Source organism: Equus asinus, chromosome 27 (genome assembly GCF_041296235.1).
Source record: "Equus asinus isolate D_3611 breed Donkey chromosome 27, EquAss-T2T_v2, whole genome shotgun sequence".
Classification (NCBI taxonomy): Eukaryota; Metazoa; Chordata; class Mammalia; order Perissodactyla; family Equidae; genus Equus; species Equus asinus.
Genome location: NC_091816.1, coordinates 37,857,609 through 37,881,908, shown reverse-complemented (window position 1 = coordinate 37,881,908; position 24,300 = coordinate 37,857,609). Strand labels below are relative to the sequence as shown.

At 47.3% G+C, this 24,300-nt stretch overlaps 1 protein-coding gene across 5 annotated transcripts in view; it reads left to right on the top strand.

Annotated features, from left to right (window-relative positions):
* The window catches only part of DLGAP2 (DLG associated protein 2), an 823,888-nt gene that overhangs the window by 749,415 nt on the left and 50,173 nt on the right, over positions 1-24,300 (top strand). For all 5 annotated transcript variants that reach the window (XM_070499944.1, XM_044760599.2, XM_044760596.2 and 2 more), the window contains exons 8-9: positions 6,687-6,834; positions 13,835-14,054. In XM_070499944.1, the coding sequence (XP_070356045.1) occupies positions 6,687-6,834; positions 13,835-14,054 (368 nt within the window). The remainder of the gene's footprint in view (positions 1-6,686; positions 6,835-13,834; positions 14,055-24,300) is intronic.

Sequence of the window (24,300 nt, the reverse complement as noted above, 5' to 3'; positions counted from 1 at the left end):
TTGTTTACACAGAAAAACTAAGGAAACCACCAAACAAATACCAAAACAGATAACGGCATTTCTGAGTGCTAAGCCACCAGTGAAATACGTAAAAATCAACTGTATTTCTTCAGACCATCAATGAACAATTGGAAAATTTAAGAGGGTTTTAAACGTCTCAACAGCAATATAGATTCTCTACACCGAGAACTACAAATATCGATCCAAGTAATTCAAGACGGACATAAATAGAGAGAGATACGATGATGGAAACCTCAGTATTGGGAGGATGTTAAATCTCCCAGACTGGGGTATAGTTTCAAGGCGACTTCAGTCAAAACCAGCTCAACTCAAAACAACCTCAGTTGTTAGAGAAACTGACGGGAAGATTCTAAAATGTGTGTGAAAATGCACGGGACCGTAGAAAAGCCAAACCATCTTGACAAAGAAGAACAAGGTTGGACAAGTCACGTTATCTGCTTTTAAGACAGTGTGATATTGATGTCAGAATAGACCGTGGCCTCTCACCCCCAGCACGACTGATTCTTGGGGCCAGATGCTTCTTTTTTAATGGGGGCTATGTGTGCCCTGTAGGATTTTGAGCAGCATCTGTGGCCTCTCCCCACTAGATGACAGCAGTGCACTCCCCCAAGTGTGACAAGACAACGTGTCTCCAGACGTGGCCAGATGTCCCCTGGGAGGTGAACCCTCCCAGGTTAAGGTCCACCCAGAAAGACAGAATAAATCAGCGTGACAGGAGAGTGATTCAACCATCAGAACTTAAAACTTCTGCTCATCAATAGACACCATTAAGAAAACGGAAAGGCAAGCCACAGAGTGAAGGAAAATATTTGAAGTACATATCTAACAAAGGATTTGAAGACAGAATATAAACTCCTACCAAGCAGGAATATAAATAACCCAACAAAAAATAGGAGAAAAGGTTGAAAAGTCACTTCACAAAAGAAGATATACAAATAACCAATAATTACATCATTAGTCATCCAGGAAACCTTGAAGGAGACGCCACTTCCCTTCCACTACACTGCCTTAAATTAAGCGGAATGACAACAGAAAATGCCAGTGAGGATGTGGAGTGGAGGTTACAGAAACTAAACATCTCAAAAATCACTGAGTTGTACGTTTGAGATCCGTGCATCTCACCACCTATCAATTTTGTCTCAATTAATAAAAATGTAATGAGTATTTATTTTTCTGTTCCATGATTTCTATTTTAGAAAAACAATAATTTTCTTTTTGATGACTCCACCTAGGTTTGTTATTTTCAAAAAAAAATTAAACAGTTGAAATGTTTTATTTGGACAAAATGTCACATGGAAAAATGGGGATCCCACCTGGTCCGCCCCTCCCTATCAGCTTCCCCCAAGATGTGTCCCCAGACGTCTCTACCGGACTCCGCAAGACAAAACTGGTCCCCTGTCCCCCACCGTCCAGGCCTTCTGAGGACAAATTAAATATAGTGCTTGTTAACGTTAACCAAGTCCTGACTGTGCGCCGGGCTCCCCTCTGAATGTCTTCTGCACACCGTCCTTGTTCAGTATTCACTAAGCTCTGGGAGTTAAATCCTGCTACCATCATCCTCGCCTTGCAGATGCTCAGAGAGATGATGTAACTTGTCCAAAACGACACATTAGCAGGTGGTTGAGCTGGGGTTTGAACACGGGCTGACTTCACAAACGTGCTTCACCCCGAGCACAGCCAGCCTCTGGGGCCGTGACGTGTCCTACATCTGATGTCAAGGGCCCAACGACACGGGGGCAGCGTCTTGTCCAGACGGCAGGCTGACCCTGCTCGCCTTCTCTGAATGTCTCCAATGTGTCTTGTTATCACTTTCTAAAAATAAATGCTCACATTGACTCATCCCCTCCGAAAAATCTCACAGCCTTCCTCAAATTACCCTGCACTCCTCTCTTTACTGACAAATTGGACAAATTGCTCAAAATTGTCAGTTTTACTGCCATTTTCTCGTCTTTACTTCCTGCAATTTGGTTTCTGCCCCAAATCCACCCAAAGCTTTTCTCCAACGGTCTCTCATGACCCCACGTTGCCCCATCTGGGCGACACTCACGACTCTGCTTCCTCTATAGTCTACACCTCCTCGGCCGCCCCCAACACGTTTGCCCTATTCTTGCAAGGTGCCTTCAGCTCAGCAGGTCCAGATCAAACTCATGTTCAGCCTCCAAAACTTGTTGCCCTTCCTGGGGCGTATTCTCTGTGTTGAGCAAAGTCTGGAAGCCTTGGAATCATCTCAGTTATGTCCTTCTCCCTTAGGGCCACATCCAGTCGCTTCCTGACTCCCACCCATCCGTCCGTCTCTAACGTGAACCCCACAGTCAGGGTCTGCATTGCTTCTCACGGGGTCTGTTTGGACGCAGCCCTCGGCTTCCCTCTCCATCCTCCGAGCCACAGAGAGCGTGGAGGACCCACAGCTAGGAGTCCCTCGCCAAGCGTCCGTGGCGCTTTCCTGCTGCCTGTGGAAGAAATCTGAGACTCTCTGGAGTGGTCTGCTTTTGCAAACTTCTCTCCCAGCACATGTTCCCCAGCACCCGCCACACCCCAGCCGCGCCGAGCAGCCCCGCCACCTCCGTGGTGGCCCGTCTGCAGATGCCCCTTTAGCACCATGCGTGAAGAAGGTTGGTGCCCACGTCTGTGTCCTCAACCCAGGGAAAGAGAATGTGCCTCCTTCATAGCGCTGCCAGATTTAAGAAATAAAAACACAGGATTCCCAGTTAAATTTGAATTTCAGATAAACAGTGCATTCTTTAGTGTAAGTATGTCCCATTTGGGACATATTTGGACAATATTGGGAGCATGCTGATACTAAAGAAGCACTTGTTGATCTGGGATTCAAACCTGGCTGGGTGTCCTGTGTTTTACCTGACAGCCCTGTTCATCCATCTTGTCTTCCATCCCCAACTCTGTTCCTGGCACTCTGCTCAAGAAAGATCTGCAGAGTTAAGGGGATGGTGGGAGTGCCTTTCCGCGGAGGGGTGGCTGTTGAGTAAAATAATAAACACACGAGGAGCAGAGGAGGAGAACGGAGCAGTAAGTTCAAGCAGGGAAAGGAGGCACCCGGGGAGAAGTGCGGGGAGTGAGGGGGAAGCTCGTCCCTCCGCAGAAACATCACGGACGCTGCTGATGCACTGTGGACACGAGCCGTGTCTGCCCCGGGCTGCGTCCAAATGTGTGGAGTGAAGTGATTCCTCCAAGACTCTCCCAGCCTCTCAGTGAGTGAAAGAGCACCAACTCGGAGCCTTATGTATTCCTTCTCCAGAGCCTCCATAGAGGGCAGAGAGGGCCGCGTTGTCCCCAGCGGGACGGCCTACACTCAGTCCCCCTGTGCTAAGTCCCCCCATGTGACGTTAGGGTCTGAGTACCAGTATTATCACCTGCTGACACCCAGCTCAGAGCTTTCTCCACGTAGAAAACCCAGAATGCCTGAGGCCTCGCTGTCACATGTGGGCGTCCGTGTGTCACCCCACACTGAAGGTGAGGGGTTTGTCCTGGACTCAGACCCCTGCTCCAGGGCCTTGTGGTGGTGCGACCATGAGCTGTCTGGGGTCCCTGTGCTGATCTGGGGAGAAATATGGACGTGTTGAAGTGCTCAAGGCAAGTGACGGAGGGCGGGGTCCAGTGTGAGCTCTCAGTGCGTCTCTGACTGCGTTCTTAAAAGGGTCTGTCTAGCACCCAACTCACGGAGCAGATGCCCCTCAGCTGCAGCCTTCTCCTTGTGTTGCATTTAGGAAGCTTTTGGTGGCATGTCACTGAAGGCCTGCCTGGCACTGGCTCAGAGCAAAGGCCATGCAGAGCGTGAAGGAGCAGAGCCCAGCGAGGGAGTCCTGGCCGGTATGGTCCCCAGAGAAGGGATGCGGGGATACCCGACAATGTCCCCACCCGCAGTTAGGTGTGCGCACAGTTTTCCGCTCAAAACCTGTGTGGAGGGAACAGGCCTGCCTTCCTCTCCTGCAACTCTACTCACAGCTTAGAGGACACTTTTAGTTTAAATATGGAAATAACCTGGGGAAAAAAACATTTGCTGAAATCAGCTGATTAATTGCGAGATTATGTGAAATGTGTACTCAGAGATGTTAGAATAGTTTCCATTTCATAGGAGGAATATTACATACACACACACACACAGTGTCTGTCGGTCCCCAGCGTTGTTTAGAATGTTCCATTTTCCACTTAATGCCGTGGAGGAAAGAGGTTTCATGTATGCAGCCACTCCTGTCAGATTCCATTTGGGGAAATGGAAAGATGCCCCCTGTGTTTGGAATGAACACATTTAGTATGAAAACAATGTTTTCTTATATTTCTTCTTCATACAACCTGCATAGAATCCTGACCGCTTTTCCAAGGTGACGAGGACAAAGGGATGATTTATTTTCTCTAGACTTTTGAGTTATTTATGTGGATCTAAATAGCTAAATGCAGAGTCCTGGAAAGGCACATATTTTGTTACGTAACTTTGGTTTTACAATGATCTGAAGTCACGGAAGAGGTTCAAGAGCCTAGGATTCAGCAAACAACTCTGGAACAATTTGCCGATGAAAGGAAAATACTAGGAAACCTATTACTCTCTTTCTTACAACGACTTTTTCGCTCTCTCGGTGTTCCTAATTAGGTGTCCAGCCTCATTTGTGCGTATATGACCGTCCAAGGTGGGCATCATTGGAAAGAGGAAAAAACTACAAAAAAGATATTTCCGTGTCATTCCAGAAAATTTTGTGTGGTCTCCTTTTCAAATTTTCTGAGCACCACCCGGTCTGCACAGGAATGCGTGTTTCCATCCCTGACGACTGGATGCCGAAGTAGGAATTATCAAGTTGAGGGAATAACAAGGGGCTTAAGGGAATTTAAAATGATGTGGGAATTGGGGACGGACTTCTGAGGAAGAGCCAGGGAGCGTCCTGGAGTGAGGTCCCTGCGGCCTGGGTGCTCTGCGTGGAAGGAGGCAGCCCTGACCTCTCGCTCCTGGCCTCGATTGCGCCTCCCAATGTCAGGGCTGACTTTCAGTCTCCAGGCCTGTGATTTCTGAGTTCGCTGGCTTCTTGGGCGCTATATTACAAAATGCTAAACCATTATAACCAAAAAAATCTATTAAGCCTAATGAGGCTGAAGTTGGGGGGATTTTAAGCTATTTATAATAGACAGTAACGCAGGACGGGACCTTTTGGGTTCTCTACTTCTGTGACTCAGCAGCTGCGATCTTGGGGCCAAAACTGTGAATTCTGGAGCCAGACTGCCTGAGCCCAGAGTCTGCTCCTGCCCTTGGCTCTGTGTGAGCCTGGGTCAGTGACTCAGCGCTGCTGTGGCTCAGGCTCCCCACTTGCACAGTAAGGGTTATAAATGACCCTGCCTCATGGGATTCCCATGAAGATCGAATGGGTTAGTACAGAGCAAAATGCCTACAAGGTACCCAGAACAATGGGAGGCGGCAAATGTCAACTACTGTGAGTCTGTTTAAAAGAAAAAAAAAATAGCTTTCTATAATAATGACTTTTTTTTTAAGTATGCTTTTTGGTGAGAAAGATTGGCCCGGAGCTAACATCTGTTGCCAATCTCCCTCTTTTTTTTCTCTCCCCAAAGCCCCAGGAGGTGTTATATACCTGGTTTTAAAGCAGAAATTATAATTATTTATAATATGTTATATTCCATTAATACATAAAAATATTGTTAATTTTAGCAGAAATAATGACTAAATCTATAATAAATGGGCTTCACTTAATCAGAACGTATAATCAAGCCCAATTTTTTCCTTTGCTGTCCTATTTTTAAAGAAAGGAGTAAATCACAGAGGAAACCGTTTACGTTAAGAGTTTACTTTGAGAAGTGGGGAACACACTTAACCAGCTGACCCTGGAGTCAGAATCAGCAGCAGAATGTTTATAAACGTTTTTACACACAGACCAGTGCAGTGGTCCTATGTAATGGCCCCATTGTGATCCAAAAGAGGAAAGAGGAATCATTAATCATTTCTGTCCATATTATGCCAGTTTTTGATCAAATAAAATGAATTCTTACTATATTGTGAAAAAATCGTCACAAAACTTGACACGAAAGAGTTCAATTAGCCAGAAATTTAAGCAAAGCTGACCCCCGTCTGCCTGACATCCTCCAGGTTCCCCCATTCTAACACATTACGAAATGGCAAGAAGGGAGACCAGAGGACATTGGTTTTTAGGGGACTTTGGAAGGAAATGATCAGTCCTCTCGCTCCGTCTGCCTGTATTGCATAATCCAGACAACTCTGCATAAATTAAAACTGAGGGCGAGCCTTTCACTTTTTTTGGTGTTTCTGAGTAGGTCAAGTTGCCAAAGGCTAAATGATCTTTGTAAGACTCTCCAGGGTTTTGGCTCGAATTCGGGAACGGAGTTCCCTACAAGGCCGTGTGAGTTGCCAGGCTTTCCGCACTCTTTGTTTTAATGTGGAATGATCCTAATTCCGCCATAAAAAGTCAGGTTTCAAAGCAGTTTTGTAAATAGCCTCCCCGGTGACTGTTAGGCAGTGCCCATTTGCAACTGAACCTCAAGAATATTTACATAAGGCGAGGCTCCATCAAAAGACTGACGTTCAGCTGGAAATTTGGACAGCCTCTTGGCGTTGGTTCCATAACCGTCGCCTCTCTGCCCCTTCAGTGCATGTTCACGGAACGCCTTTTCTCTTCGTTTCTTTTTTCTTATAGCCAGAGCTACCTGCAAACTGCAAGCGACGTGCCCGCTGGTCACAGCCTGGACCCGTCTGCCGGCTACAACTCCCCGAAGTTTCGCTCCCGGAACCAGAGCTACATGCGAGCCGTCAGCACCCTGAGCCAGGCCAGCTGCGTGAGCCAGGTTGGGAACTCTCTCCCTCCCTTCTCCCTTGGGGTCTCTAAACCCGTGTCGTCACAGACATCTGCCTGCAGGGGAGAGACAGTGGCTCAGCATGTCTTAGGGGAGGGCCACGAGCAGACGTGAACTTCCTGCCTGGAATTATCTTGAAATGATTACAAACCCGTGAACTTTGTAAGACTCGCTTCCTGACATTTATGGCTCCGTCATTCTTATGCTGATCTCCTCTGAGTGGGGAGTGACTGATAGCTGCCCCTCTACCTCCTTTGTTGACTCGGCTCGGGCTGTCTTCCTCTCCCAGAGGTTTTCCCCAATAAAAGGAGGGCAGGGGGAGAGCTCTGTGGGGACCCGGCTCAGACTGCAGTGGCTTTCCATCGCGTCCTCCAAACTGAACCCCTGAAGGTCCAGTAAGAAGAGCTGGAAACATGCTCTGGTGCTGGTGTCACCCAGACAACTGTGTTTGTCAGGCTCACAGGGCTTATTTCTCACCAGGCACTGCAGCCCCAAGTAGGGTCCGGGGTCCCCAGGTGAATGGTGGTGTCTTAATCAGGCCCAGAGGCACGGCTGACTGACAGAAGGAGGAGCCCAGCACGCCTTCCCACCCTGTTTTGAACTGTTGGAAGAATGCGCCACAGCAAAACGAGCAGTCGCTGGTACTTCTAACTGCCATATGTTGTAGGATAAATAAGAATTGCATTTTTAAAATTTTAATTAGACACGTTGCTTACTAATTTTAACTGCCTTTAAAAACAGTGCTTAAGCTAACCTGAGGTTTTCAGGCTCACTCAATGCTTTCTTCCACTTATTGTAGAGTAGGGATTCTCAGCCAGAAACCTGGGCTCAGATCCCCCTGCCTCTGGCCTCGGCTAGCTGTGAAATTCCTTAGCCGTGGTGAACTTCTTTCCTCATCAAAGGAGAGAGTAACACCTGCTGTGTGGCCATGCAAGGATAAATGACATAACAGGTGCAATGCCGTAGCAGAGTGACAGAACACGTGTCTAATGAATTCTGGGTGTTATTATGTAAAGACCTCAGTGAATAATAAGCACTCAACAAACGATACCCATTATGATCACTAAAGTAATAATACTATTAAAATAATTATTAAAATAATAATAAGCAATAATTATTAAAATAATCCTGGAACCCTGGCTGTGAGGGGGCTGTTGCACACCTGCATGCAGACTTGCGGTAATTCAGGATCAGCCCCAGGCCATTGTGACCTGCCAATTCCAGGAGGAGGAGGGCAATTCCCAGTGACTGAGGACGATGCATTGGAGATGCTATATCTGGGAATCCTCCAGTGTCCTTGAGACACTTGAATTTAGTGGCTGAAGCTGTTAAAATTTCACTCTTTACCTTTAATGCTCAATTTTTTCTCCTGTGCAAAAATGAAATTAAAAGTCTAACAGGGGTCTTCTGAGATTGGCTTGTCTCTAAGCCGTTTCTTGATTTGAACTTTGTTAGTTTTGTTTTCTTTGAGCTCATGAACCTGGGAAGAATACGTTTAGGTGATTTAAGTGTTCTGGCCGATATCCTGGAATTTGCCAACAGTGAACATTTAGCATTGCACATGGAACTCGCACCCGCAGTTTGAACAAGTTCTTACTGACCAGCTGGAGGAATCGGATTTGCTCATTTACCATAAAATTTCTTACCTGGGGGAATCTCACTGAAAATGCTAGAAACTCACATTAGAACTATTGCTATTCGGGAACCGTCACAGATGACTCAGCGGCCCGGCAGCCCCTCGATCCTCCAGGCCGCGTGTCTAGAGCTCTCTGGGCCACTTAGTCATCACTGACCTTTCTCAGAGCTCTCTGGGACTCACCAATTTGTCAGTTCATCGAACAGGCCCCCACACGTCCTTTTCATTCTCAGAATGATGTTCCCTAAAGTTTCAGAGGACACAGCTGCGTTTTTCTTGTGAATTATGCTGCCCCATCTTACTCTTAATTTAGCGCCAGTGTTGTTATATATAGAAATAATCTACACGTTAAATGGAATAGTGCCCACATTTTTCATATCCCTTAAATGCACTCGGAACAGCAGACTTGAAGATGCTCTAACCTTCCCCTCATTTGATAAATAATAATGTGACAGTGGTGTGGTTTGCTGAGGCCTGCATCCACAGCCACTGCTCTGGGCCGCCCTGTCCGTTACCATCATGAGGAGCCACCCCGTGGGGCATGGCCATGCTTATCCCACCGGCAGACATGACACTCAGCGTTATTTACTGGAGCTCCTCCCGGCTGTGCTGGGACTGGGGAGACAGCGGAGTGAGACATACAGCAGCCATAAGGAACCAAGTCTCAAAGCAGTTACCTGTCTGACGCCAGATGGGGGCAGCGTGGGGATTCATGTCCCCCATGCCTGGCAGATCCCCAAGTCACCCGAGAGGGAGCAGAGGCACCAGCAGCCCTCTGCTTCCTGCCCACTCTCCATCCCCTCCACACTGAGCGGCTTCCTTTCCCGCATCACATGCCCACTCCCCACATGGAGGGTCTGAGTCCTGCCCCAAAGGTCACACAAATGTTGGCTGCCCAAATTTGCTGGTGCTTCTGGGGACTCACAGCCCTTATCAGGTCCAGGTTTTTCCAGGCAAGTCAGCCGGAACACATCTGTCTTATTTTAGGTTGCAAAGTGGCGGGCGTGTCCAGATACGAGCTTCACTCTGTCCCCAGATCTTCCACCGGCTTCTTACTGCACGATGGGGATGGAGGTCGCAGAGGGAACAGACCGCAAGGGGACCCACTGAGGAGGCCTCAGCCGTGTTCCTACAGAGCATGGACCTGCTCCCTTTTCCCCTATTACAATGTATTTCTCGTCACCTGTTCAAACCCTCATTATCATTTTATATACCTCCACACCCAACTCACAGTGTTTCTATGACCTAATGAACCTCTAGTGTTGATTGAATTTTTTCCTGCCATATTGGGGTTCACAATGTGGCCACTTTGTGTGTGTGAGCACCTGTGACGGGGTCACTGACAGCTCACAGGGCGAAAGATGGAAACCGTTCTGGAGGGCCAGTGCAGAACAAGGGGGCTGCCATCCGGGTCCCCCGATCTTATCTTCCTGGGGGCGGCATCTCTCACCTGCCCTGGGGCTCAGCCGGCGGACCCTGCTGGGGTCACCGTCACTGTGACGGGCTCCACATTGACCTTGTTTCTGTCCATCAGCAATGGGGAGAATTCCGACCACCTGAGCCGTTTTCCGGGAGCCAGGCGAGCTCAGGGATGTGGCAGACGGACTGTGCGGAGGGCAGCGGTGCTGGAGACCCGCGTGGACCAGGAGGCCACCCTCTGCGTCCTCACGGCAGGAAAGACGTCCGCCTTCCTCACAGTTTCAGATCGTGCCATTGTCTCGTTCTCTTTCTTTCTCTTTAAAAAGGTGTTTCCCCGTGATCACAGCCTCTCTTTCTGTCATGCATCCTTTTTTTTAAGTTGTGGTGAGATATATGTAACATGTAATTTGCCGTCTTAACCATTTTTAGGCACGCAGTTCAGTAGTAAGTACGTTCATGTTGTAGTGCAACCGTCACCCCATCCACCTCCAGAACTTTCCATCTTCCCAAACTGAACCTCTGTCCCCGGTCAACACTCACTCCCCACCCCTCCCCCAGCCCCTGGCCCCCCATCTACTTCCTGTCTCCGTGGATGTGACTCCACTAGGGGCCTCAGATAAGTGGAATCCACAGTATTTGTCCTTTTGTGTCTGACATTTCACTGAGCATAATGTCCTCAAGGTTCATCCATGTTGTAGCTTGTGACAGAACTTCCTCCCTTTTTAAGGCTGAATAATATTCCGTTGTATGGATGGACCACATTATGCTTACCCATTCACCTGTTGATGGACACTTGGGGTGTTTCCACCTTCTGGCTCTTGTGAATTATGCTGCTATGAACGTGGTGTCAAGTATCTGTTCGTGTCCCTGTTTTCAATTTTTGTTCATAGCTACCCAGAAGTGGCGTTGTTGGATCATATGAGAGTGCATGTTTATTTTTTGAGGAACCTCCACACTGTTCTCCACAGTGGCTGCACTGAGTCATGTTCCCAGCAGCTATGCTCCAGGGTCCCATCGTCTCCGCATCCTCGCCGTGTCGCGCTTGCTCCGTAAATGTCGTCTGTCGTGACCTGGGAGAGGCCCACGCTCAGCTTTGTGTAGAGCTCTCTGCCGCAAGCTGGACAGTCTCCCTTCCACTCTCATCACTTCCCCAATTTTCTCTGCTTTGTGCTGATATCTAGGAGCAGTCCTAGTTGCGTTTCTGCATTTGTGGTTCACAAAAGAAGAAGTAAGATGCTTTGAGCCGCACTGGCTGCTTCCATAGCTCACCCCGTTAGCTTCCTATCCCTGCGGGACGTCTCCAGGAGGCTGAGTCACGGTGTGAGTTCCCACGTAAAATTATATCCACTTCTCAAAATCTCCCTCGGGTTCAGTGCACAAATCAGCTCCCGGAAAACAGATTATTTCAGTTACTTTCTAGACCAATTTGAGATCCTTCTCAACTACTTAGTATTTGTTTGGGGAAAAGTCATCTTCATTTCCAGAACCTTGCTGATAGGTTTTTGTTGCTGGAAGCACCAGCCAAATGGTCCTTACTGAAATTTTAATCCTGTGTTTGTAAAATGCACGTACAGGTTTGACAGCTTCTCTTCTTAGAGGGGAGAGCTCCTGTGCCTGGGTAGGTTTGCAGAAGGTGTCCACTGAAACCCCGCATCCGGGTGCCGGCAGACGGGGCCACATCCCTCAGAAATGGGCCTTTTCAAGTGTCTAATGTGGATCTTTGGCATAAATGACAAACCAATCTGAGGCTTTTTGATGTAATTCCGTATCAGGGGAAACTTAGATCGAAAGAAATTTGTAGTCCAGAAAATGCCGTATTTAGGGGTTTCTGATTCGGTTCCTTCACGGGGTACCTGCAGCTCCCATGACAGGAGCTTGTGGTCTGTCTTCCCTCTGAATTTGTCTGTCTCTGTCCAACATTGGGAACCCTCAAACCGTTCGGATGAATGCAGGGCCCCTTCATCTTTCTCTGCTCTTTTTTGCCTGCACAACCTAAATGTTCTCTTTCTTACACTGTGGCGTCAGGCAAACAGCCCTGCCTTTGAGTCTCCTTGGCATCCTGATCCATCATCTCCAGGATAGTGACTACTTAGACTCGCTCGCCTTTGTTGAGTGGGAGAGCCATTCTTCTAGCACGTAAATAATCAGGAAAACCAGAGAAGTCGTGAAATAATCTCAGGGAAACCCAGGCAGCCGGAAGCCATGTGCAGGTCCATGAGGCACAGGGAGGCGGGCAGAGGGTACCTGTTTTATTTTCCCTATAAAAGAGGAAAGTGGATTCTTCTGCCTGTGTTTACTCCGTGAACAATTAGAGGAGGGGAACTAATCTGGGGTTTAAAACAATGCTTTTCTATTTATCTGCCAACATAACCCCGGTGTTGAGGACGTTGTCAGTGACATCTTAGGCATTGGGATGGCACAATCCGAGGTGGCCGGGGCTGGGGTCGTGGGGATGTGGCGGGAAGAGTGAGTCAGTGCGGGACAGCGGGGGCCGGGTTTGGACTAGAGGATCCACCTGGCCATGGGGATGCGTCAGGGTTTCGGGCTTGGGCTCCCCAGTCAACTCAGGCAGGAGGGATGGGCCAAGGAGATAAGATGGAGGGAAGGAGGAGGCCATGGGTGTGCTGTGCCCGCCACCTCCCGAAGCTCTGACTCTGCTCACCTCCACGTGCCTGCTCTCCACCAGCTGCAGCCCTTGCTCATGCCTCTCGCGAACAAGCATCCGGGACCTGCTCACATAAGATGCTCCCAAGGGACATACCCAAATGTAAGAGTACCCGGGAGGGTCATTTGTCAAAGCCCCAAAGGCATCCATCAGCCCCTGGAGCCGCTAACCGCTGCCCGCTAACCGTGGGCCTCTCGTCCTCAGGACTGTGGGCAGCTACATGTTACCTGTCCAGTTTCAGCTTCTCGTTCTTAAAATTCCCATTTCTTCTCCCATCCTGTTCTCTTCAACCTTGTTTTAGTAGTATGTTTCACTTTATTGGATTTCCATTTGAAACCTCTAGATTTGGCTCACCGGAAACACATGAGTATTTCCATCTAGCAACCTCAGGAAAAGCGTGTCCTCCCAGGGTCATCGACCCTGCGCAAAGGCCCTTCCACCCACCGACGGTCAACCCCGTGTGTGCATGCCACTTGAGATCCCCGCTCTGTTCAGAGCCTGGATAATTTTTTTCAAATATAGTTGGAATTTTTGGGCTCCCAGGTTGACGGTATACCTCGAAATTAAATCTCAGTCTTGAAAATAACTCCTTTACCTGCTAAGCTATCAAATGAAGTGAACGCACTAACTCAGGCTGAGGAAGAAAAAGAACAAAACTGGAATTTAGGTGATGCCGTTGTTGCCTGTAGACAGGCACAGCCGTCCAGCCATTCCCCTCTCCTCTGGACTCGTGGGGAGAAGGATAGGAGCTTGCTGACAAGTTTGCTGTTGGTTTCCAGGACCATGAGTAGAAGAGGACTAAAACTAGCTTCCTCTACTTAAAGTGTGTTCGTGTACTGGCCTCGACCCCTGGAGCCGCCTGGGCTCTAAACAGCTGGGGACGGTGAGGGGTCATTCGGAAAACACAAAAAGAGGGAAGGGCTAACATTTTGAACAATTACTCTGTACCAGGTATGGTGCTAAACTTTTAAACACGTTGTCGCTCTTAAACTTAGTAATAACTGTCAGCTGTCCTTTAAAGGTTTGCCTTGGGGGTCCATCGAACTTCAATGACATCTTGGAATTGGCTGTTTACCTTAGTGTTTTGTAAGTAACGACCTAATAAGCTATTTCCCAAGCTTGACAGGTTCCCAGTGCTGATTCGACCTGACTAGGCTGAAAACATAAGCTTGGGAGTGAAGATCGGGGTGAATATTGTTCTCTCTTGTGTTGTGACGTGGCCGTGGTCACCCGGCTGGATCCCGCCATCAGCTGTGTCGTTCTTGTTCCAGATGAGTGAGGCGGAGATCAACGGGCAGTTCGAGTCGGTGTGCGAATCGGTCTTCAGTGAGGTCGAGTCTCAGGCCATGGACGCCCTGGACCTCCCCGGCTGCTTCCGGACGAGGAGTCACAGTTACCTTCGAGCCATTCAAGCTGGTTACTCACAAGATGACGAATGTATTCCCGCAATGACGCCCTCCAACATCACCTCAACCATCAGATCCACAGCAGGTAGGAGCATGCCCCTTCCGACCTTCCGAGCGAAAAGTGTACAGATGTGCCTGAATCCTCGTCCTAGAAGGCGCGGGGCACCTGCACCTGTACCGCGGGCACAATTTACTCTCCAGCACAATTTACTCTCCAGACGTTTGGTTACTTTTCCAAATTGCGTTTGTTACATTGTCATATTTGCAGTGATGTTCTGAAACATTTCTTTCATAACCTTTCTTTTTCTTAGAATGAAATCTATTACTTATCAAGCTTCTTTAAGATAATCAAGTATAACTTTTGTAACATTCTGTATCGGAAAAAAAAATTTAAGTGCTGACATTTGGAAGGTGATTGTGTTTTAAATATCAAAGTTTAATAGATTGCAGTAAAGCTTCAGCTGATGAGCACTGATGCCAGGCTCCTTCGTAGTGCTATCCAGCCTGAAGCTCTGTTGCTCGGTAAGCAGATCCATAAACATGATTCATTGCTGCAAAGCAGATCAATCATTAATGTAAATTCACTAATCGTCTTAGGGCTCAACAGATTCAATGTCACAGTTTCCTTCAGGTCTTATGGAAAACCATATCCACCCCTTTGAAAATTTACCACCTAAACTAAATATCACTGCCTAATATTTCAGTGCACTATTATTTTTTATATAACACAATGAATATACATGGCCCAGAGAAACCCATAAAACACAGCACGTGATAAAAGCTGCCGAGCTACCTAGAAAGGCCAAGCAGGGAAGCTCGTAAACAAGCGATGTTGAGCGAGCTGATCTGAGTGTTAGCAAATTCGGATGCTGCGGACGTGTCAGAGGTGTTCGGGGACAGTTCTCAGAAGAAACAGAAAGAGCATGGTTCCCGATAACAAGTGTTAGGAACAGAGTGGGGAAGACAGTGGAAGTTCGGGGAGAAGTGTGTCCCCATCCCGTAGACACAGCGTGGTCTGTTTCAAAGCTGAGGCGTTTAGTGAGAATTTGGGGAGATGACACGTCATTACAGGTTGCAGAACTCGTGCTGCCCTCGTGGCACTTTGGGAGGAAAATATATTGTGGTTTAGCCCGTGGATGGAACAGGATACACTGGCTTCAAACCTTGTTCCATCACGTTGTCACTCGGAGGTCTTAGCCACGTTAACCTTCCTGACTCTTGGTTTTCTGAGGTGTTCAAAAGAAGCAGTAGCTATGAAAAATGTGTCAAGGAAACCTGATCACTAGTCTTCAGAGAGAGCTCTGGGTCCTCTTGGTCTTTTCATGATGCTTTGTGGCACCATGATGGTCCTCTGATGTCTCAGCCTTGGGGCCTCAGAAGAAGTGTCCTGGATCTTGGCGCTCAGCTCAGCACAGCTCCGTGGGAACCGACAGGGCGGTGCTGGACCTGTTCCGCGGGACACCTGCAGGACTGCCAACATCCTGCAGGTGCCACCGAGGGGGCGTGGTGGTCTGTGGTGGGGGGTGCTCAGTGTCTGGCTCTCCCCTCTGCTGTCCTGTCCCACTTGCTCCCTCCTCTCGGCGGCGTCCTGGGCCGCCTCTCATGCTCTGCCCTTGGTGAAAATGAAATGGGAAAAATGAGCAGATCTGAAACCGCGGGAAGTAACGAGCTTTACAATCACCGTGTTTTAAGAAACACTTTTGGAGATCATTACAGATAAATTCGCCAATATTTGTTGAGTGTCTCTTATGAGCAAGTGACAATTAAGCACTTGCATGATCTTCAGAAATACTTTGGAACAATAATTACCTTGTCGAAAGTGACTTTATTGTTTTTAGAGCTGTCATCATAGGGAAAATAAGAAGAAAACAGAATTGGTAGAGAGAATACAAGAACCGGTGCCGAATTCAGACTACAGTTCTAATTTATGTACATATCTTACCGAGTACATTCATGTAGTCTCAAAACGTATGCACCAAATAAATTACAAAAAGTGCTTCTCTTCAAAGTTTCTGCTGGATCTTGGCCTGGTTATTGAATACAAATTTCCTCTAGACGGTTGGGGGTGGGGGCAGAGTTCGGGAACAGCCTGCAAGTCAGATGAGAGAAGAAATGGAAGACAGTGAGTGGGGCTGCTCAGCACATCGAGGACGACCGGCCATTCTGAGGACATGAGCCGGGTACATCAGTTCCTGCCTTTGCCCGATTTACTCTGAGCATCGCCCACGAAACGTTTATAATCTTTCTTCCTTAAACAGAACTGAGATGGCATGCAGCAATAGGGCCCTTGATAAGACTGCGAGAGATACCACGGAAATGAAAAATATCTGGAAAAACACAGGAAAACGAAAGTGTGGATAAAATCTCTCTACCCATCCCGGCTGTGAACACCTACTCCTTATCAGACCTGACCTTCCTGTTCGACTCAGAGCATCCTGTCCTTGAGGCAAAACAGGATTTTCATAATTTTGTGTCAAAACATTTGGAGGATCATAAACTAACATTTAATAGCTGTCCTTTGTTGATGTGTGTGTGCGCGCACCTGCACAGAGAGAGAGAGAGATGATTTTGACAAATTGATCTCCTTTTCTGGTTCTACAACTGGCTCTTGAAAATAATCTGAAAAAAGTTATTTTCAAGAAATATTCACATGATTTTGAAGAATAAGATTTATTTAAATATGGGGGCTTTTTTGCATGCTTGAAAAGTAGAAGTTGGTGTTTTTAGATTGTCTCACCTTGTATAAATGCAAATATATAATTTTAATATTCATCTAGTAATAATTAAATATCAAATATATGCATGAAAGGTTTGTTAAGAGTTTTTAAATATGTATCAGGCATTCGGTTTTAAACCTGGGTGGGTTGATGCCGCCAGCGAAGGTTGTGCTTGTCTCGGGGACTCGAGTCCAGCTGTTCATCCCTCGGTCCTTAAAGGCTTGTGGTGATTCAGCTGAAACAGGCCCCTTTTCTCTAATCTCCAGGGAGCTCGACAGGACGAGAATACACTGCCAGGGAGGATGACCCACGAGCAGAAGCGTTTCTCCACCCCGCTGTTTCTTTCATTACGGAGAACTCTGCATATTGATTAGTGTTCTCTCCTTAAGTGAAGTGGTTTTGAAAACATCTAACTTTCATTTCACACATGGTTTCTTTCTCATCTGTGAAATGATTTATCAGATAGATTTACTTGTCTCAATATGCATTTCGCCCGATTTTCCCAGGGAGGGAGCGTTATTGATATCGTGGAGGAAAATGCTATAAAATAAGATTATAATGATTTTTCTCTGGGTCAAAAATTTTCTCAGCATATGTCACAGCTGATTCTAGAAGTCATTAAAACAAAGGGAAAATCCATACAAACCCTGACAGAGGAAACAGCCATAAACTTATTTTTATTTTATTGTTCATATTTCTATAGCGACTTGTTTCTCTAGGGTACATCATAATTTCCAGTTTCCAAGATAGCCTCCAGCTTCTAGAATTTGGCTGCCTTCCTGGTCTCCTGGCCACGTGACTCCGACTGTCCCCCTTGTCACATCTCCTTCTCTGACTCTGCCCCTCTGGCCTTGCGAATATCGGGCCCTCGTGATTACACTGGGCCACCGTCACAATCCTGGGTAGTGTTCCCATCTCTGGACCCTGAACTTCCATCGCATCTGCAAAGTGCCTTTTGCCATGTAGGGTGACATGGCCATAGGTTCCAGAAATTAGGACGTGGACATTTGGGGGAGCCATTAGTCTGTCTACCATAATAGGATTTCAACAAATACTGGTTGAGTGCATGAGGGAATAAATGAATGAATGAATGAATGAATGAAGTCTTCTCTGAAGCCAGGCCACATGTCAACATTGATCTACTCGCAGACAGACGGAAGAACGGGGAGCCGGTTACCCTCCCAGGCATGCTAAGCTAATCCTTGTAATAAATTCAAGTTTGTGCTGATGATGTCAAACAAGTCCAGTGGAGGCCGCCAGGCGGGTGTCCCCTGTGGCAAGGTGGGAGCCGGGTGACGAAGGGCAGCCTCTTCCTCCAAGCTCTCCCGGGGTCAGATACTGCCCGAGTCCTGGCTCTGCCCTGCATCGCCGCATCAATCTATGTTGTCATTCAGGCAACAGGAAAATGATGACGTCAGCCCGGAAACGTCCTAGCAAATGGCCAAGTGGTCCAAGATGTCCCCGTGGTTGTCATGGTCACCGTGAGGACTTCTCCTCAGAAAACAACAACAGTGGTGGTTTCCGTGAACCCCTGAGAAGGCCGCCCTGGAGCTCTTTGTCCTGACACGGAGCCCGGTCATGTCTTTAAAGGACCCCGTTCCCCGTGCCTGGAGTTTAGAGACGGATTCACAACTAGGGCGTCTGCCTCTTGATGAGTCTGACCACAGCGCTGAGCTCTTTGAAAGGTGGGAAAAGGTCTTTGCAGGAATGCTACTTGGTGCTTCTCCTCTGCGTGCAGACTTGCATTTTAGAAGAAGTCAACATACGCAGCCTAAACATCTAAAAGATAAAAAATAGTCGTGTGATTTTAATTGCCCGTGATTTCTTTCAACTATAATCAAAGAATCATCTACCGCCTTATCCATTTATGCTCCGGACCTTCAAGATAAGTGAATGAAAGACAGTCTCCGCCCTCAGGACCAGTGAGAGAAACTACACGGAAAGGGGCCTGAGCCTAGAGGAGTGAGACCTGAATTTACCTGACTGCAGGCGGGGCCCCCAGGAGTGATAGGGGGCGGTGTGGGGGTTGGGGCAGGAGACCCTGGACTGAGTGTAAAGAAGGAGTAGGAGTGAGCCAGCGTCCAGTGGCAATTCCTAAGAGTAAAATATGTACCTCTCTGGAATAAACATGGTGGAATGGGCTTCCTAATTCTCAGAAAGAGTGAGCTCCGCAGACAAGTAGTCGATTTGTCCAAGGAGCTCCATGTGTGAGATGGAATTGCTCAGGTGGGGACAAACATGCTCAGAAGATTCTCCCCAGGTGTGCAGCCTGCTCTTTCCTTCAGAACCACCTGTTTTCACGTAATTCATGTCCCTCTCTGAGAAATGGCCACTTACATAGAATGGGAGAAGAGTGTAAACGCTGATGGTCATGAGGTTTCCAGTGTATTCTGTCATTGTCAAGATCAATTCGTCGTAATAGGATTGAAACTAGAACCGCAGATTCCTGACTCGTAGTCCAGGATTCCTGTACTTTACAATATCTGCAACTTATCCTGTAACTCGATCTCTCACCTCAAATAGGAGTACAGTTAGAGGGTACAGGTGGATGGAGAGTCAGTAGAGATCCATGCAGGAAATTCTGTGTCACCAAGACAGCAAGGTGATCAGTTACTATAAGGCATAATTGTTTAACACGTGGAGAAGTAAACCAGTGGAATTGGTCATTTAACATCATGTAACCTATAACCTATAACCTAAACAACCAATGCCTAAATAACTGCGTGCACGCATAAAGGAATGGATGAAGGAATGAGTCACTCCCCAGATTTCAAGATGCTGCAGAGGTACGAGTCCTGTCGCCTCCTCCTCTCACGCCCCCTCCATCAGCATCCCGCCCCAACCTGCGTCACCTCTCTTTGCTGCAGCCCGAGTCACACTCACGTGGATCTCTGCGTGGCCCTCCAGCTGGTCCCCTGGCTGGAATTCTCATCGCTCTCCATCACGCCCTCCACACTGCTGCCGATTTCCTTGCTAAAAATGCAGCCTGATCCAACACTACCTGCAGGGCACCCTCTCTTCGTTTCCTGTTACCGATAAGTACAGGCTGCAGGCCTCCACGTGACAGTGCACACCCAGGATGACCTGACCCAGCCAGCGCTCCTGCCACCTTCTCACTGCCCCCTCCCCGCCCCCCACACTCACTCTTCCTGAAATTCTCTCCCTTCTGTGCCTTTGCACACGCTATTTGCTCAGCCTAGAATTTGCTTCCTTTGGTTTCTTGCCTAACTCCTAGCTATGCTTTAAGACTCAATGCAGGAATCGCTTCTTCCAGGAAGCCTTCCCTGATTCACTCTTTACCTAATTAGTTTAGGTGCCAACATAAATTCCTTCCCTGCCTACTCCCTGATCAGAAAAATCCAACAAAAGAACATATGTATTAAAACAAAAAAATCTTAATTTTCACTTATTTTTAAAATATACTTCTCTTTTAAAGATATAGAGATATTAGATGCCAAAAAATTCAGGCTACAGTGGAGAATTGTATTTACTATTTGTATATATTTACATTGTCTCATAAATACTTACAAGAAGCATTGACACCATGGCTTTTATTCTTTACAATATGTTAGTTTAAAAAGCATTAAATTAAAACAAGTGATCTAAATTCATGACATTATAAAAATAATCTGAGAACATTGAAAATAAAATACTTTTGCTCTCAGGAAAAAAAACAAAAAAACTGTAGTAATGCTTTTAAATCCAGCCCCTCAGTGTCAGTATTTAGTTTTCTTTCCTTGCAGTGATGTGGAATAAGAACTAACACTGAAAATGGGAGGGATGTGGTCATAAAGTCCTGTAGACACATTTGAGTTTCTTGATCATCTGGACTTAATAATTTCACATATACCATCTTTAAAATGCATTCAAAAATTATAATTCATTTGTTACTTTTGTAACTTCCAATTTTCTTTCTTTGCTTGTGGGTTCCAAGAAACAGACAATTTAATGTGACATTTTTGGACTTACACCAAATGGTTTCTTGTTAAGTGTTTCTAAATTCTGGGGAATTAGCCCTTTATAAACTGTATCCTTGAAGTGTCGTACAGAGATGGGAGGGAAGCGTACATCCTGCCACCTGCGCGTCCTTCACCTTTACTGTCTCACCCGGTCGGTCAATTTGTGCTTCAGACTGGTGGTTGAAGATTAAGGTTTCGCTACACTGAGGAATGTTGGAAAATTACAAGTCTGATGCCTGCCACGGTTAATTTTATGTGTCAGCTTGACTGGGCCCAGATATTTGGTCAAACGTTATTCTGGGTGTGTCTGTGAGGGTGTTTTTTGATGAGTAAACATTTGAATCTGTAGCCTGAGTAAAGCAGACTGCTCTCCCTAAAGTGGGTGGGCCACATCCAGTCAGTTGAAGGCCTGAATACAACAAAAGGCTGACCCTCCCATGAGCAGGAGAGGCTTCCTCCTGCCTGACTGTCTTCAGATTGGGAAATCAGCTTTTTCCTGCCTTTGAACTTGAACTAAAACACTGGCTTGTCTGGGGTCTCGAGCCTGTCAGCCTTCAGACTGGAGCTACACACACCCTCAGCCCTGCTGGCCCTCCAGCTTGCCAACTGGCCCAGCAGATCATGGGTCTTGTCAGCCTCCCTAGTCGTGGGAGCCAAATGCCTGTAATAAATCTCTTTCTCTATGTAGGTATACATCCTCTTGGTTCTCTTTCTCTGGACGGGCCCAATTATACAATATATTCAGAGAGTATTTCTTCAGGTTATATTTATATTTATATTATATTTATATTTAAAATGGTCAGACTATTTACTCAGAGAATTTTCACCAGCAGCCCTTCACTCCGGCAAACTTTGACATGAAAAAGATAGATCAGAAACTTTCCTTCTTGTGGCTGGGGGTGGGAGAGGGTTCATTAAAATAAAAGATATTGTCACAGATGTGGATAAGCTGCACTTGTAAAACAATCAATCAGGTATCTAAAAGTTAAAAAAAAAAAAATCACCACCATTAGTTTCAGGAAGTGGTTGCCGAATATCCCAGTTACAGATCATGTGTGCCTCCTGGGAGCCGGCCCCCCAGGACAATGGGCTCCCTGTGGGATGTGGGGCAGAGGCTCAGCCCCAAGGCAGCAAATGCTACTTACCTTCCAGGGACCACATGCTCCTCTGAGCCATAGACATCCGAGAAGCGAAGCCAGCCTGGCTGCTCGGTCCGTCCCTGAGATGGCGTCCCAGCAGGCAGGACTGGGTTGACCCTGGGTGGTGACCAGTTAGCCAGATCTGTCAGAAGTGAGTGGAGCCAGAGGGCAAATGAAATTCTGGTCCAGAAAGGAGAACCAAGGGTGAGAGCTGGAAAAGCCAGCGTCTGTCACCATAGAGACGCAAGGGAGAGGTCAAAATCAGAACCTCAGAGGTAATTAGCTGGCTGAGGGAGGACCCGAGACCTCAGCAGGAGCAGAGCCTCAGGGCTGGGAGCTCATCCTGATTGCTGGCTCTCAGGAGCAGGAAGGTCTGCTGGGGTCAAAGGCATGTGCTCCAGGGACAGAGGTCGCGTCCTCGCCTGGATGGGTCCGCATGAAACGCCCTGCAGGAGACCGTAACGGGGAAAGTGGAGACCTTCTCTCAGCAGAGGTCACTTGCTGTAGAATTGAGGTCCCCATGCTGGACTCCATGGGCCCCTAGGGGACCCCTAATATATTCAAGAGTTCAGGGCTGCAAGAACTTAGATGGGATAAAAAGTGGATCTTTATTTTACTAACTTCTAACTTTGAAATTTCCTTCCGTTATGAATGTAGACAACAAAACACATTCCCATTAGCTGTGTCCATGACTCATCAGATTGAACTCGGGACGGTTTATCATCCCTGCGCGGTTCCTGAAGCGGTTTCAAGGCAGTGTTTATGCTCATTGCTTTGAAATTAGAGCAGCTATTAGTCCCACTGCCAGACCTCATTATTTACTGCCTTAATATACATATTTATCACAAAAATGTTTAACATTTTGATAACTGTGTTCTGATGTAATTTTTTTCATCCTCTGCATTTTATTCTTCACATTTAAACCATTATTTTGAGAAGGAGGCTGTAGCCTTCACCATCCTGCTAAAGGGGTCATCACACAAAAACGGTTCAGAAGCCCTGCTCTGGGGCCGCACGCCAGCCTTGGGCGTCACAGGAAGATTTCACCCCCTGGAGCAGCAGAGGAATTCAGTATTCACCCTGTTAGGTTTTCTCGTGGATGGTTGATCTCAGTAGCAGAAATTAGTCAGTTTTTACCCTCTTGTCTACTGTGTCCTTCCGCCAGAATGTAAGCACCGTGAGAGCAGGCAACTCGTTGTTGAACATTCTATGGGAAACTTCTAGAACGGTGTCTGCACAGAGTAGGGGCTTGAATTCCTCACACATGAACTTCCTTTTTGTTCTTTTGTTGAAGAGACTCAGGACTCACACGGGTCAGACTTGGGGATCAAAGGACACGGTGCACAGTGGCAGGGGAACAAAGGTACCTGAAGGGGTGCAGAGGTCTCGAGGGGTTTCTTTGTCCCCCCATTGCTACTCGCACGGAACGTGCCTTGTCTCCAGGTCTCGAGTCACCACCAGCATGTGTGCCAAGCACCGTGGTGCCAGGGAGCCCAAGCCTGCTCTTGTTGGGGGTCTCTTATGGTGAGCTGCTCCATGGGCACCCTCAGCTAAATGACCAGTCTCCACCCAGTAGGCTCCAGTGAAACCAGCTGGAAATCACAAATCCCATTATTATTACTAAACTATGCTGGTACTCACAGACTGGCACATTCTGCCCCAAAACAATTCACAGACCTGTAGTTGCAGGACATCATTTATCTCTAGTTAATGTAGTTCATCCGTAGTGTTGACCGGGAGCCACAACTGCTCAAGGTACTTGTGGATGCATTCCACGTGAGTGTGGGTTTAGCTCATCTCCCAGTCTGTACACCCATCCTATGCAGGACTCAGTGAATATGTGTTGAGTGTATGAATGATTGACCTGAGAATTTACAGTTACATAAAATATTTAAACCCATTTACATGAACAGTTTGCACTAACTTAATATTTAAAATTCAATGTTTAAACTCCCGCCATGTTGGCTATTATCTCAAACATCTGGTTGAGCTTTTTTCTCTTCGAGTTTCTTTCTTTGGAGAGTACCAATTCGTGAGGACCCACTGTGTTGTCAGATGTTCCATGTGGCATAGGATTTGATCATCTACAACTTAGGTGTGCAAGAAATCACACATTAATTTATTTTCTTTAAGTCAGTTTCGTTCCAGTCCTGAGGGCCCCATGCCTCCTGCCTGGCGTACTAGGAAAATTCAGCCTCAGTCATTTGGGGCTGAGCCCTGGGCATTACCAACACCAGGACTCCCACATGGCATCCGGGGTTCTGGGGACCTCCTGCTCATGGTCACCAGCTGCCCTGCGGTCTCCGTGTCCCCTTCTGCGTGGGCCCCCTCAAGCCTGTTGCATCTTCACCGGGGCATCGTCAGCACTGCCGCTGCTCTGCGACCACAGAGCCCTCTTCCTGGCTGCCACCGTTCTCTGCGGGTTTCTGTTCTCTTCCCTCCTCCCTGACCCCTGGGCAGTCTCTCTCTCAAGTTCAGCCCTTCACAAAAGTCAAGGCGAGCGCATCCTGGAGTTG